We start from the raw sequence: 15168 nt of genomic DNA, 5'->3' as shown, positions 1-15168 counted from the left end.
TCAGAAGAAAACTCTATAATTTCCTGACCTATCTGCTTAGGATTCCTTAGCTGAAGAAGCACTCTGTCATATTAGTGGATTGAAACGCCCTCCCCAGACCACCTAGCACGTACACACTAAGTATCAGAGTGGGAGGAGAAAATTTAACTTACAGAATCACTGCTTATAGAAGCAGTGCGTATGTCCAGGCTGAGATGAAACAGTGATGGAGGTGGGGTGAAATTAGAAAAATGAAAGTATAAGTCAGTTTATTCAAAATAGTAAGTTGTAGGTGGGATAACATGAATGCGTATTTCAAGAGTGTTTACTTGGGTAAAATATTGTTAGAATATAGTTCATCATTTCCCTTAAATTATTATTCTATAGCTTACAAGATGAATTAGTGGTAAAGCATGTAAGCTCCCTCCCCCCCTGTATATTTTTCATGTGCTTCTGGATTTTATCTTTGTTACTTAAAGTTTTTGGATGCGTCATCTCCTAAAAATAAACAAAATGCTTTCAACTTATTTTATTTTTAGTATAGATTTTATTCTTATTTTATTAGATACTCTCTGTATTTATATTACATTATTACCCCCCCCAAGTGCCCATTCGCCCTCCCCCTCCACTTGTCTCCAAGAAGGTACACACTCTCCCAATCACCATCTCCACCTCAGTGCCTTGCTATTCTTCTACATTGGGGAAACGTGCCCTCACTGAACCAAAGGCCTCTTCTCACACGGATGCCAGACACTGCTATTTCTGATACATATGCATCTGGAGCCGTGGGTCTTTCAGTGTGTGCTCAGTGATTGGTGTTTTAGTCCATGGGAGTTGTAGATTTGGTTGGTTGATAATTTTGTTCTTCCCATGAGGTTGCAATCCCGTTCAGCTCCTTTAGTCCTTTCTCTAGCACCTTCAATGGGGTCCCATGTTCAGTCCTATGGTTAGCTGCAAGCATGCTCAGCTGTATCTGTATGGCTCTAGCAGAGCCTCTGAGGAGGCATCTATATCGTGTTCCTGCCAGTAAGCACTTCTTGACATCAGCAATAGTGCTTGGGTTTGGTGGCTACATATGGAATGGATCCCAAGGTGAGGCAGTCTCTGGATGATCTTTTTTTCAATCTCTGCTCCTCTATTTGAACTTGTATTACCATCTATGAGTGTTTTGTTCTCCTTTCTATGGAGGACTGAGGTATCCAACTTCTGGCCTTCCTTTTTTTTTTTGAGCTTCATAAGATCTGTGAATTGTTTTTTGGGTATTCAGAGCTTTCTGGGGGTTAGTATCTGCTTATCAGTGAGTGCATACCATGTATGTTCCTTTGTGTCTAAGTTACCTCACTCAAGATGATAGTTTCTAGTTCCATCCATTTGCTTAGGAATTTCATAAAGTTATTGTTTCTAATAGCTGAGTAGTACTCCATTGTGTAAATGTACCACAATTTCTGTATCCATTCCTCAGTTGAAAGACATCTGGGTTCTTTTCAGCTTTTGGCTATTATAAATAAAGCTGCTATGAACATGGTGGAGTATGTGTTTTTGTTAGATGTTGGAGCTTCTATTGGGTATATGCCCAGGAGTGGAATAGCTGGATATTTAGGTAGTACTATGTCCAATTTCTGCCAGACTGATTTCCAGAGTGGTTCTACCAGCTTACAACCCCACAACAGTGGAGGAGTGTTCCTCTTTCTCTGCATCTTCGCCAGCATCTGCTGTCATCTGAGTTTTTGATCTTAGTCATTCTGACTGGTGTGAGGTAGAATCTCAGGTTTGTTTTGATTTGCATTTCCCTGATGACTAGGGATGTTGAGCATTTATTTAGTTGCTTCTCGGCCATTCGGTATTCCTCAGTTGAGAATTCTTTGCTTATCTCTGTACCCCATTTTAAAAATAGGATTATTTGATTCTCTGAAGGGCCCTGAGTTGTTTAAGGCATATTAAAATATAAAGATGTGTGTGTGTGTGTGTGTGTGTGTGTGTGTGTGTGTGTGTGTGAAAATAAGCCATTGAGATGGGTAAAGAACCGGCCAGTGAAATTTATTAATTAATAATTGATACAACAAGGACACAGGACCACATGGGGTGGTATGGATTCATGATGACATCCATGAGAAGGTCAGGACACAGGACCACATATAAGTTTGTGCACGTGGAGAGAGGGATTGTCATCACGCTGTCAACGTTTGGAGAGGAGACAGCAATTTTGGTTAAATTATGTGGGCTTGGTGTCACAAAGACTACTGACTTTGAGGAAAAAGGATTAATATATACTGTTAAAGTTCATGTGCTTATGTGATCTTTGGGGATCACTATATCATTGCCACTGGGAGATATGAGGATTTGGGAATACTGTAAAGGGTTTTTTTTTTTTCAGTTTTTTATCTTTTAAAAATATAACTTTCTATACAAATACTTGTTGAGCTTGGAAGTAATGTTCATATAGATTTGAATAGAAGAGTTAGAGCAATCAGATTATATATCTTTTTTTCTTTTCCCTTTTACCTTTTTCTTTATGGTTGGAGAAAAAAGAGCAACAAAATAAAATGAAAAAAAATTAAAATATTAGGGAAAAAAAAACCTCTGCTTTAAGACATTTTTTTCAGGCTGACCTTACTACAGGCACAAAACACCATATAAATTGTTACAGCATGCTCGCTTTACAGCTGTCTATAGACGTCAAAATAAAATTAAACAGGGAATTAGGAAAACGCTCTCCAACATAAAAGCACTAACAACCGGAAGGCCTTCATTCTGGCTGCAAGGCCTGTCTCCAAAAGGTGTAAAATGTACCTTGAAAATGTGATGGTACGCCTGAGGTACCTTTTGTTGGGTAATTGAAATGAATCTCAGACTGGCTTTTGAGACATTAAGCAGCTGTTTCTGTTTATTTTTGAGTTTTGGAATGAGTATAGAGTCATTTTAATATTTTCTTTGGAAGATCAATTCTGGGCATGTCGAATTAAAATGGATATTTTTATGTCACCTAGTCTAAATATTTTTGAGGAAAAAAAAATCCCGTAGGAACAACTCTTGATACTTTCTTGTGTGTCTTGAGGTATATGGGGGACTATAAAATGGCTTCTGTCACATTTTAGATACAAACTACAGCTAGACTTTGAAGTACTCGGTAGGCTCAGAAGTAAAGAGCAGCATCTAATCTATCCGTCCCATAAAAGCAATGAAAGTGTATATAAAATGCTAGAGAGTCATCTCTGGCGTAAAGAGGAGTTCCAATGAGCACTTTTTATAAGACCAAAGTTACTTCTAGTATCACCGTTTTGTACAAAGCATCGTCATGGCTCTTATGGGCAATGTCTTCAGGTATGAAGGATGTACTTCTAGAAAGGCAAATAAATTATGTTAGGACTATGAACAACTTGGGGGATCTTGTATTTTCAAGGAACTATGGGGGAAGTGTGAAAACATGTACTCATTAAAACTGTAAGGTTTGTTGCCAGTGTGTTAGGAATGGAAGAGTTAAGAAGATGGAAAACATGAAGGCACGGAACTAGGAAACCGTTATCTTTGTGACGTGAGTGTGGTCTTATCTTGTATCTTTTCTAATCAGCCTGCGTGTTGTGCCACGTGAAACACATTTTTGCAGACAGTGCAATGGTCACAGCAGATGTGGGGAGGATTTTAGCTGGTGGAGTAAGAAACCAGGAAAATGGTTTCCCTGGGGTCCTGGCCTGTGGAAGGGTTGAGAAGAACATGGAGTCTCTTTTCTCAAGAGGTTCCTGGTAGACCAAAATCTCCAAAATCTCCTCAGTAGCTTCAAGGCTTGGACCTGATGGAGTTCTTGATTCTCTACCGGATTCAGACCTGGAATTTGTACTTAAGAAATAAATCCTGGAATCCGTGTACACATGGGCAAATTCCTCAATGCGGATTCAGATGCATTTTTAAAAGCCCATATGGTCACTGCACATAAAACCCCTCCGTGTCAACCATTGGTCTGGCAGGGTCCACACGGGAGGGCAGTGCACAGCATAGCCTCTGCCGCCCTCCCCCTAAGAGTGGAGGCAAAGGTACCAAGAGCATCCCGTGATCCAAGAGAGCTATTCTCTGTTTTGGGGTGCTGGCTTTAAAAGCTAGCTGATTTCCTCTCATGGATTAACCATTGTCAAAAGCCATCCTGTTTATTTATCCACCAATTGACTTTTAATCTGTCTTTCCTCACACTAAGTTCTATGAGGCAGAGAAAGAGTCTCTCCATTCTTGTTGACTGTTGGCATTTTTCATACTGCAGGCTTTCAGTACTATCTCGTGGGTTTAGGATATGTCCACCTACAACACTAACTATGTTTGTAACTTTTTGTGTGTTATATATGTAATTATATAACTACTTGTGTACTGTGTTGTATGTTATATGTATATATATATATACACATTAATTTAAAATGTAAATAATGTTTATGTTCTTATTTTTATTTTTACACATATGTTCTCTACCATTTAGATCTTTTCCAATAGGTTTCTCTATTGTTATATATTAGTAAAGTGGAATTTTCTAATTATTTTTATCATTCACATTCTTTATTGTTTTATTTCATATTCCTTCAAGGCTATACTTTGGATTATAACCTAGGTAGATAAAAGAAGACTTTTTAATCCTTGAATAATAGATATTTTAAATTTCTAGGTTAGTAACTATAAAACAGCAACAGTAACCACAACAACCACAATGAAATGACCAGCATCAGTGCCAGCACCAGCACCATCAACAAGAAGCCATTGATTGCAAACATGGAGGTGGGTCAGCCTGGGCTACATAGTGAGGCCTAGGAGGTGGGTCAGCCTGGGCTACATAGTGAGGCCTAGTCTTCAAGGCAAAAATACCTACAAAACCCTGAAAATCTGAATAACTTTGGGTTCATTAGTGGTTTAGAAAAAATTACTGAATAAGCAAGGGAGGCTGGCAGTTTATTTTTGAACAAGCTAGCCTTCTGATGATTTTCCTATCTTCTTTGTCTTGGTCAGTGTGGCATGAATTTTCAAAGACAGTGTTTAAAAGACCACGTCAGGCAAAGAGGTCTTCATTCCACCCTAACCCTTTGGGTGTGTGATTGAAATCACTCCTGTGTGATACTAATAAAGAAAGTAAAGGGTGGGGGTTCCAGAAACTCCAAATTAATTACTAGGGAAATTACCCTATTGAGCGGGTGTGATCCTCACAAATGAGCCATGACTTGGTTCTTCCCCCCAAGAAGAGATCTAATGATTTTGAAGAATGGAGGAAATTTCACTCACGGTCTGGAATCAGTAAGACGGCCTGTTGGGAGAGACTTCAGTGGACAAGGACAGTGTGGTCTGCGGGAGGTGAGTGTGCTCTCTACATCTTCCTGTGTTCTCAGCCCATAGCCACACAGTTACATCTGTCAGCAACTCGAGGCAACTTTCCAGATTTGTCTTCCAATTTAGTGTCCAAATAAGGACAGAGTTGGTGGGATTCCGTTGCCAGATTCTTAGCAGGGAATTGTGATAAAGCATCCTTGGACTTTTCTTGAAAATCATCCACCTTGTTTATAGTGATTTGATCTACACAGAACCAGAGCACTCTCCACAATTATCCACATTTTCTTTATAATCATTTCTACATTTACATCTTGCATTTTCATGATCAATTATTAAACTCAACTATTCTACTCATTTCTATATTTATTTCTCCTATTAATTTCTTACTTTTGTCTCTTGCACCACTAGTTTTTGGTTTTCAGAATTATTAAGTTCCTTCTGTGCTTTTTCATCTCTGACCTTACTTCATTTGCCTTACTTTTTTTAAGCTTTGTTTGGTTGCTTACTTTCTTAAGGGTGTTATAATTTTGCTATTAATTTTAGTCTAATTTGACTCCCCTTTCTCTACCTCACCTCTCACATGCCTAGATGCTTGCAGAATACCTTTTTTTTGTTTCTTCATGTCAGCAGGAGTAGGTTTTATCTTTCTGTTCCATGATAGTGTAGCTGCGAGTGCTTCTTCTGCTGTTATTTTGACATCTTGCTTAAGTGTAAGCATTTCACCATTATTGACAAATAAAGCTGCTTCATGATCCTTTTTAAAACATTGCAATGTAGAGCAAAATCAGTTTTCTTCCCTTGATTTATCCTTCCTTCCTTCCTTCCTTCCTTCTTTTCTTTTTATCTATCTATCTATCTATCTATCTATCTATCTATCTATCTATCTATCTATCTATCTATCTATCATCTCCACCTCCTGGATACTGGTGTGTCCTGAATAGTTTTTTTTTTTTGTCAACTTGATACAAACTCATAAAGAGCTAATAAGATTCAATAACTGCTCAGTTGTGAATTCTTTGTTTAGCTCTGTACCGCAGTTTTAAATAAGGTTATTTGATTCTCTGGAGTCTAACTTCTTGAGTTCTTTGTATATATTGGATGTTAGCCTTCTATCAGATGTGAGATTGGTAAAGATCTTTCCCAATCTGTTGGCTGCCATTTTGTCCTATAGATTGCAAACTTGCTGTTGCATTCCCACATGCAAATTCATGGTAAGTTCCTACCACTGTTGAATTTACCATGATTGCTGAGCACTTGCTCCTTTCTGTGCATGTGGCTGCAGGCAGCATATCTGAAAGCTTTGCTAAGGAACTCAGGAGACTATGTTTACTGTTGGTTCCTTTTTTAGTTTAAGTGACCTTTAAGAGAGGACCATCCCTTTGAACCTTAAAACTGTAAAGCTATTACAATCATATGACATTCAATTATTAAGTTAGAAATACACTGAACAGGGTATGTTCTTGTTATGTAGGGAAACTTTATATGTAGTGAATTCTGATGATCACTTTGGGCACCAGAGTTCACATTAAATATAAACAAACAAACTGTGTATTTGTTCTTGTGCAGTTCTGATATAAGGTTAAACGCTGGTACATCTGATTTGATGAGTTGCCCTAAGTCATTGCTGTTCCCTTGTTTCAGTAAAGGACTGATTGTTCTGAGATCAGGGATTAGTCCTATTATCTATACCTAATCTTTACTGAATAGTCATTAAATTTAATAATAATAAAAATTCTATGTTACGCTAAATCATCAGAAGAATGTCAAATCTCACATTTAATAAACAACCCATAAAAACTCTATTGTATGTTAAAATTGAACACAAGCCTTTTCTCTTTTTAAAAAAATCTTTTAGCTAAAATAAAATAGGTTAATGATTTTCATGAACAAACCCAATTTTGAATCCTTGTTTGATATTAGCTAGATAATGACTTGTCTTAACAATTATAAGTTAGAGGGCCCCCCCCCCATTTTCCTTGCTTTTAAAATCTTGCACTGGTATTATATGGGATAAGAAATTAAATTCAATGACCTTTAAGTGCCAACTCATTATTTTTTTCTTGTTAAGGGACCAAATAGTAGTTATTATCACCACAGGAAGAAAAGAGTGGTTAGAATTTTGGGACACAGACTGTTGGATACAGAGATTTTATAAGCTATGAGGGGAACAGAATAAATGAATATTTAAAAACCTCAGAAGTGTCAGGCACTATGTGGAGGCATGTAACCCAAATAATTTGTATGCTTATATTTAACATAGTTTTTCATCTATTTGCTTACTTTTATAAAACCCCAGCAATGTTTTCTCTCTCTTATACTCCAACATAGAAACTGCCATTTTACAAAATCCACAGGCTTACTCATTGTTCTTTTAAGAAAGGCTACAGGACAATGGCAGGGGGAGAGGGAAGTGGCAAGTTCAATACAGGAGAGGGAACTCATCCTGGGGGGTGGGTGGAGACAGGGTGGGAGGAGGCTTCAGCAGGATGGACAAGGCCAGAGGCTCCGAAGGGAGGTCATTATTTTTCATGTGATCTATGTGCTGGGCCGTAAGACTCATCTGCCTTTGTCTCCTCATCATTTCCCGTGGCAACCACACACTGCATCTCTAGAACATCGTCTAGTGGAAATAAGATACTCAACTAAAGCTGGTCGAAAAACTGACTAAATGCTGCCTTCGCTCCCTGGCAACTGGATAATATATGATTTACTAGACAGCTGGATGATCCTTAGCTTTCTTCACAGGGGTCCATATTCATAAGAAAAAAAAAATGTGAATGTTGAGCTCAATGTGGGCAGACCATTTCTTTTCCTGAGAAAACTCCATAAAACTTATACTGTCTGGTTTTTACACACTAACGTGAAATCTGCTCATCTGTCAGAATCACATTTTTTAGAAAACTTAAAGAAAGCTACCTTATGGTGCTTTGTTTCTCCAGAAACTCAGCCCTTCATGTGACGCAGAATTTTCTGGAAAGATTTTCCTTTGTCATCTTTCAGAAGCTTTTGTGAAGTGATTCTTTTAGGAGTAAATGCAGCATAGGTCTTTGACAATGACCATTCACAGAAGGGTTTGCAACGCTAATATTTAAGTTGCAACTTAGAGCAGTTTCTGTATTAAGGTGCAAAATGTCGCTAGCCAACACCCATCAACCACACTTGCTTCACGGATTTTAAATGCTGATTAGGTTGAACCTCATAATACTTTGCTCTGAAAATTAATCACAATTATAGAATATGCCCCCCAAAATCAGATGTTTGATTTTCCTCTTTTTATTTTGATTCATAAGGCTATCTGTGTACAATGTCTTTGATTGATTATTTTTGCACAAACTCTTGCTTCAATGCATGTCTGCCTAAGAACCTGATCAAATTCATCTACTTCATAAATGCTAACAGTGAGGGACAGGAACCCCAAGGTCAGCAAATAAGATCAAGAAGAATGAAGAGGCATGTCTGAAATGGAACCCTGCTAAGACATAACTGTCACCAAGGAATCTATCATCCCAACCAAACAACCTAGGGCAATTCATTCCTGGACTTATAGAGTGGTTGCCATGGTTTTTAGACAAAGATGACAGGGCTGCATTCCAATTATATCCTATACAATGACAGACAACCGAAACATAGGAAATGGGGTAATGAAATCGTGGGTCATCCTGAAGAGATGCGGTAGGCACAGAGCTCTGTTTGCCTAAGAATGTACCTCTGTGATTTAGGACGCAAGCGTAGCATATAATCCACCTATTCTTCAGATTTCAAGGACAATCTTGCCTTGTCCCACAGCCCGTTACTCAAAGAAGGGTATCTCTTACTCATTAGAAATTCTCACAACATTTTAAAATTTCGCAAATTAAGAGCACATTGCAGAATTGTCTTGAAGTACAGAATGTAAACATACCTTCCAGGCCTGGTAAAAATGACGAATAAAGGGATGTGGTGTTTTTATAAACACCATGGTTAAATACAATGCTATGTCTTAAAATGTTTTATTTATAGGCTTTATCTGTAGGTTGTATCTGTAGGCTAAATAAACTGAAAGCTTCTAGGTAGTGTTCTTTATTTCACCTCTAGCTCACCATAGGAATTCTGGGATTATAGATAGACACCACTGAATCCAGCTTTTTTTTTTTTTTTTTTTTTTTTTTTTTTTTTTTTTTAAATACATTCCAGGTTATTAGCTGAATCTATGGGAGAATTCATTAGATGGGGACCAACAGACTGACAGTTAACTTGAGGATGGGGCTGGTCCAGGATGTTGTCTTAGTTAATTTTCTATCGCTGTAACAAAATACCACGACAAAGGCAATTTATACAGGAAATCCTTTAATTGGCATGGGGCAGGCAGGCATGGCTCTGGAGCAGAGTTTACATTTAATCCATAAACACAAGGTAGAGATAGTGTGGACTTTTTGAACCTACAAAGCTAACACACCTCCTCCAACAAGGCTGCCCAGCCTAATCCTTTCGAAATGGTTCTACCAACAGGGGACCAAATGTTCAAACTGGATGAATCTCATTTAAACCATCACAAGTGGTAATCTAGCAATGAGGTTGAACCCCATCAGTCTTAACTTCTAAGTGGTAATGGATAATTATTTCACTCCAAACAAACCATAAATGCAATCTCTGAAAGTAGAGTCCATATTTCATCTTTAAAACCTACAGAAAACCAATCTTAAAAAATTCTAAGTTTCACCATCTGTACAACAGAATAGTAATATACACCTTTTAAGATTATTTTCTTTCAAATCAGCTAATACGGAAGTATTCAGTCCAGCATTTGGCATATAGCACTAAGAATGTGGTTATATTTCTGTATAATGATTACTACTGCATTAACTTCTGCCACAGCAAGACGGATAGCAGCTGTCCTAACAGATGGGCCCAAAGACACTTGCAGATCCAAAGGCATAATACCATGCATCTGAAAAAGTAAGGAAAATACCTTAGATGCGAAATTACATGTTTGAATGGGTCAAAATGCACCAATTTAGTAAGTGGTATTTAAAGGTGAGAGGGAAAATTCTAGATGTCCCTTGGCCTGCAGTGATGCCTGTTTCTTTCGAAGGTATTTATTTTGTGACTCCCCGAGGAAAGGACAACATTCTGTTAATGCTCAGTGTCACAGTCTCCTCAAAACCAGATTCTTCTTCCTCTTCATAGAGTCTAAAACTTGTAGCTGGATTCTTAGGTTTGACTTTAGGTCTGTGAGGGCTGCACTTTGATATTGTGCAACAGACGCAGTGACCCAAGGCTGCCTTACGAAGGAAGTGTCCATATGGTAACCGCACAGGAGTCAGCCTCTGCTTCTGTACAAACAATGGTTCAGATGAGAGAAAGAAAAGAATCTTTCTTTCCTTTATAAGACTGAATTACAAAATCATATTGGCAAGTTGGTGAATGATTTCTCACAGTGTATTTCACTTTAACTTTTTTTCATATATTGTAATTTGTATTTACTTGAATGTGTGTGTGTGTATGTGTGTGTGTGTGTAATAAGCATACCATTTTCATTGAGAATTGATCACTAAAGTAGAGAGAGATGAGAAATTCCAGATAAAATAAGTACAAGACTTGCTTATAGCTAACCTGCTCATGTCTGAAATTTTAACATCCTTGTGCCTGAAATCCTACCCTGTTTCTATCTGAAATCCTAACCTGCTCACACTTGAAATCTGAAGCACACTAGAGCGTGAGCCAGGCATATTACTACAGGTTCGAGGCCTTATACAGTTTCAGGTCAGCGTGACTATAGTTAAGAATCTGTCTTAAAGTAAAATAAAATTAAATACAACATAAAAACTTGCTCTTCAATCTAACAGTGACATTTAAAAATTAAGTTTGTTGTCAATTCAAGGAGTTTTGTAATAACTGGGTAAGACCAAAATGCCCCCTCTTGTCTGAACATGAATGGCAGACCTCCACTGACCTGACCTGTCTCTTGCCTTCATTTTTCCTCTCCTGTCCTGTATGCTATAAGCACTCCAGGATGAATGTCTTTGCCAGGAGAGCAGGAGGTGTAAGTATGTAGAATTGCTCACCTATAAACAGGAGTGTGAATGGTTTCTTTTTGCACACAGCATGGCTGTGTCTCACTATAACATCGGGAGGAATTTGCTTCTCTTATAAAAGATCCCTCAGGAGTCATAGCTCCAACCCGGATCAGGAGTCACAGTGACATGTTCTGTCAGAATGGTCTGCAGGTATGGAGTGAGCATGATCTGGGGGTCTCACCTTAAAAGAGATCTCATACTGCTCTCCTCCCCAGATTTCTAAGCCTGGGTCGTAGCCACCCAGCTCCCAAAACCATTTTCGATCCACTGCGAAGAGACCTCCAGCCATGACAGGAGACCTGTGAGACAGAAGATAAGCAACAGTTAGAGGACCGTGAACATCAAAAGCAGTAGTAGTTTGCTTTGAAACTCACAATCTGGTTTAGTGGTCAAAGAATGTCGTAGAGTTCTTATTGGATTTCCTGCTGAAGTAGGTGTGGGAAAAGAAGCTCTGTGAATATTAAAATTGCAGTTCAGGCTCTGACACAGCAAAAGTCCCCCAGAATCACACTTGGCCACCTGCTTATCATCAGAGAGAAGTGCATTAATGTTAGTGACTGATCTACTGGAAATATTGCTCAGTTTTATGGCATTTTCCTAGGGTGAGAGAGATCTTTTACCTCAGAAAGAATGGTAGTAAAAATGCAATAGGCAATGTCTTTGATTTAGTCTCTTACAAGTATTCATTGAGCATCGATCTATTGTGCACAGTTCAAGTTTTATGAAGACTATGAAATAGAATAAAATTTTAAAAAAACTTTTGTTTATATGTTTGTGTGTGTGCACATGCACACACACGTGCGCTTGTGTGCCTATATATGGGCACACAAGTACAGGTTGCAGTCGAGTCCAGAAGAGGGAGTCAGATGCCATGTGGCTGGAATTACAGATTGTTGTGAGCCCCCTGGCAGGATTCTGAAAATTAAACTCTGGTCCCCTGGAAGAGTATATGGGCTCTGAATGGATGACCCATTTCTCTATCCCTAAGAGAAATATTTTTGAGGGTGTAGATTTTGTCTAATTGGCAAGATCAAAGCTCTAGAAGAGAGATTTATCTACCTTCTCTGGGAAAGTGTACTGGGTACATACAAAATCTCATGTAACTTTTACATGGTGTTAGGAATACAAATTTTAGAATCAGATGTCCCTTCTTTCATTTCTCTCTCCAGCAGCCTGTTCCCACCCCCATTTGCTGCACACAGCACTTCAGAATGGAATTATACTTGGAGCTGGAACAAATTAAGACTAGAGCTGGTGCAAATTCCCAGTGAATATGTCACCATAGTTGTGACTTTTACTTCAGCAGGTCTAGGTTAAAATTCACTAGAAGTTTTGAGTTTTAGAGATATTGGGGAAAAGAAATTCTGCAATTAATTATTAAATTATGAATAGTTTTATTGCAAGCAACAAAAATAGACACAATAATCTTGTTTAGAAATGATATTATAAGAAGTTTGAATAGTATATTTTAGCTTAACCTGTCTATAAATTAAACCCAAATGAACCCATCAATTATTAAGAGTATTGGAATTTATGAGGATAATTCTATATTTGTTTGTTCTTGCTGTGGTATCAGTTTTTTTGCATCGTGTTTTGTAGCCCTGTTAACAGAGCAGAAATATTTAGAATTTTTGTGCTTTTGATGAATTGCCTCATTATAACTAGGAAATGGCTTTTATTATTTCTGGTGATATTCTTCGCTCTGTCATCGATTCTGTGCCATTATAATGACAACTCTTGCTTCCTTGTGCTCTCCAGTGCTATTATTTATCACCTTTTTCGACTTTTAACTTTTTTAACTATTTGCATATTCATACTGAACATGGGCTTCTGTGTTGTTGGTGCTGCTTAGTAGGTACAGTGATGGGGGGGCACGATGAAGCCTGGTGCTAGATTCCAGGTGTCATCTCTAACACACACACACACACACACACACACATCCCGCTTTATAATTGGGTCATTAGATACTTTTATTAAAAATATTGCTGTTATATTTAAACTTATCAGCTTCCACATTTTCTGTGTCAAGTGCATTTCTTTTCCCTTCATTTATCTTTTTAAGAATATTTTTCATTCTTTTATATATGACGTTCTTACCACAGTTTCCTCTGTCTTCCCTCCTCCCAGCGTCTCCCAACCCACTCAATCCATCCCTTCCTCCTCCCTCTTCCAGATCCATCACCACCACCACTGCCACCTGCCCCCCACAACACCCCCACCTTTTACCTTCCCTTAGAAAAGATCAGGCCTCCCAGGGACATCAACCTCACACAGTTTAACAGTCTAGAATAACAGAACACAAACCATCACATGAAGGCTGCCAAGGCAACCTAGTAGTGGGCAAAAGGCCCCTTATGGTTAACGGAAGTTCGCTGACAGAAGCCTCCCTTCTTTCTCCAGCTTTTGGACTTTGTTATACATTTCACTACTGGCCATGCACACCACCCTGTAATGCTCATATTTTAGAGTAATTATGCTTCAAGAGCACTTAAATAATAACATTTCATTATAAACAACACACACACACACACAAGTAACATGCAGCTTATGTACACAAACATGAATAACGCACGAAACAATATCAGGAGCAGTATTTCTGTGTTCTGTTGGTTTTCAATAGTTCCAGAGAAAATTTAGCATTGCGATTTCACTGTAGACCCAAATCTGTGGATTGAACTTCAGACCTCCAAAGACTCAGTCCTGGGCAAGGTTACACTGAAGCCAAAAAGAGTGAGCTAGGTACATCCTGCTTTATTAAACAGTAAAGCGTGGAGTGTGCCATCTTGTCTTCTTCCTATGAAAAATGGACAAGAGTAGCTGACAATATTTTCTGCCCCTTTGATTTCTTTTTATGTAAGAACTGGTCTCTCAGAACTCCCTGTTGGTTCCATTCTCCATTATTGCAGCTGCCTGTCTACTTCCTGCTTGATTTCTTCCTAACCTTCCTTCTGCTTTGTCTCCCTGGGAACGAGAACACGCTGTTGGCACGGCTTGTGGCTCTGTGTCCGTGTGACACATGAACGCTGCTTATAAGCATTGTTCACAATACCACCAATCAGTCCTTGAGCTTTGCAATTAAAAACATTTGTCATCCCTGGGGTGACTTTTAAAATTAATGTGGCCACAAAGATTCCTTAGTTTTCAGGCTATAGAAATAATGTGACTTTTCTGCAAACTTAATAGAAGTGAAATTTCTATTTCATACCAACGTGACTGAGCCTTGTAATAAATATGCTTTCCTTTTTACATATGGTTAAATAGCTTCCCTTCTCCACAGCAATTTTATTTTTATGCTCCAAATTTGGTGTGCTCTTAAATTAGTGAAGCTATCATGTAAAAAATTTGCTGGCACAATTCTTTATTTGGTAGCAATGACAAAAATCTGAGTTCTCATTTGCAAATGCACATTTCAAAGTGTGTGGTTGGTTTTCTCTTCTAAACTAGGACATTGTCTGAATGCTCTGTCTCCATCCTGTAATTCTCACAGCTTCTGAGGAGTCGCCCAACTGCCTACTCTTTCCTATTTAATGAATTGAGTCTTTACTTTGTATATTTAGAAAAAATGGTGGCGGTTTAATTGAAACATGCCTTCTCTAAGGTATTTAGGAAAAAAAAAAACTCCTGTCTCAAATTTTCAGGCATATAAAGTATGATTTCAAAATTTAACACATGCCAAGTAGTCTTTTGGATTAGAGAAATGAAAGCACACAAAATACTGAAAAATTGGCTAATAATTAAAATTTAGGTCCAGTGATATGAAGGGAAAGTCACTTTGGCCTCTTAGGAAATAAACTGGCTCCCAGCCCTCTCTCATTTCAGTGGACACAGTGACATTTTT

At 38.3% G+C, this 15168-nt stretch overlaps 1 protein-coding gene across 1 annotated transcript in view; it reads right to left on the bottom strand.

Annotated features, from left to right (window-relative positions):
- The window catches only part of GALNTL6 (polypeptide N-acetylgalactosaminyltransferase like 6), a gene marked incomplete at both ends in the record, with an annotated part of 1121308 nt that overhangs the window by 88068 nt on the left and 1018072 nt on the right, over nt 1-15168 (bottom strand). Inside the window, one exon of the mRNA XM_080928910.1 lies at nt 11512-11629. Within this exon, the coding sequence (XP_080785036.1) occupies nt 11512-11629 (118 nt within the window). The remainder of the gene's footprint in view (nt 1-11511; nt 11630-15168) is intronic.

Source organism: Micromys minutus, assembly GCF_963924665.1.
Source record: "Micromys minutus genome assembly, chromosome: 14".
Taxonomy (NCBI): domain Eukaryota; kingdom Metazoa; phylum Chordata; class Mammalia; order Rodentia; family Muridae; genus Micromys; species Micromys minutus.
This window is presented reverse-complemented; position numbering and strand designations above follow the sequence as displayed.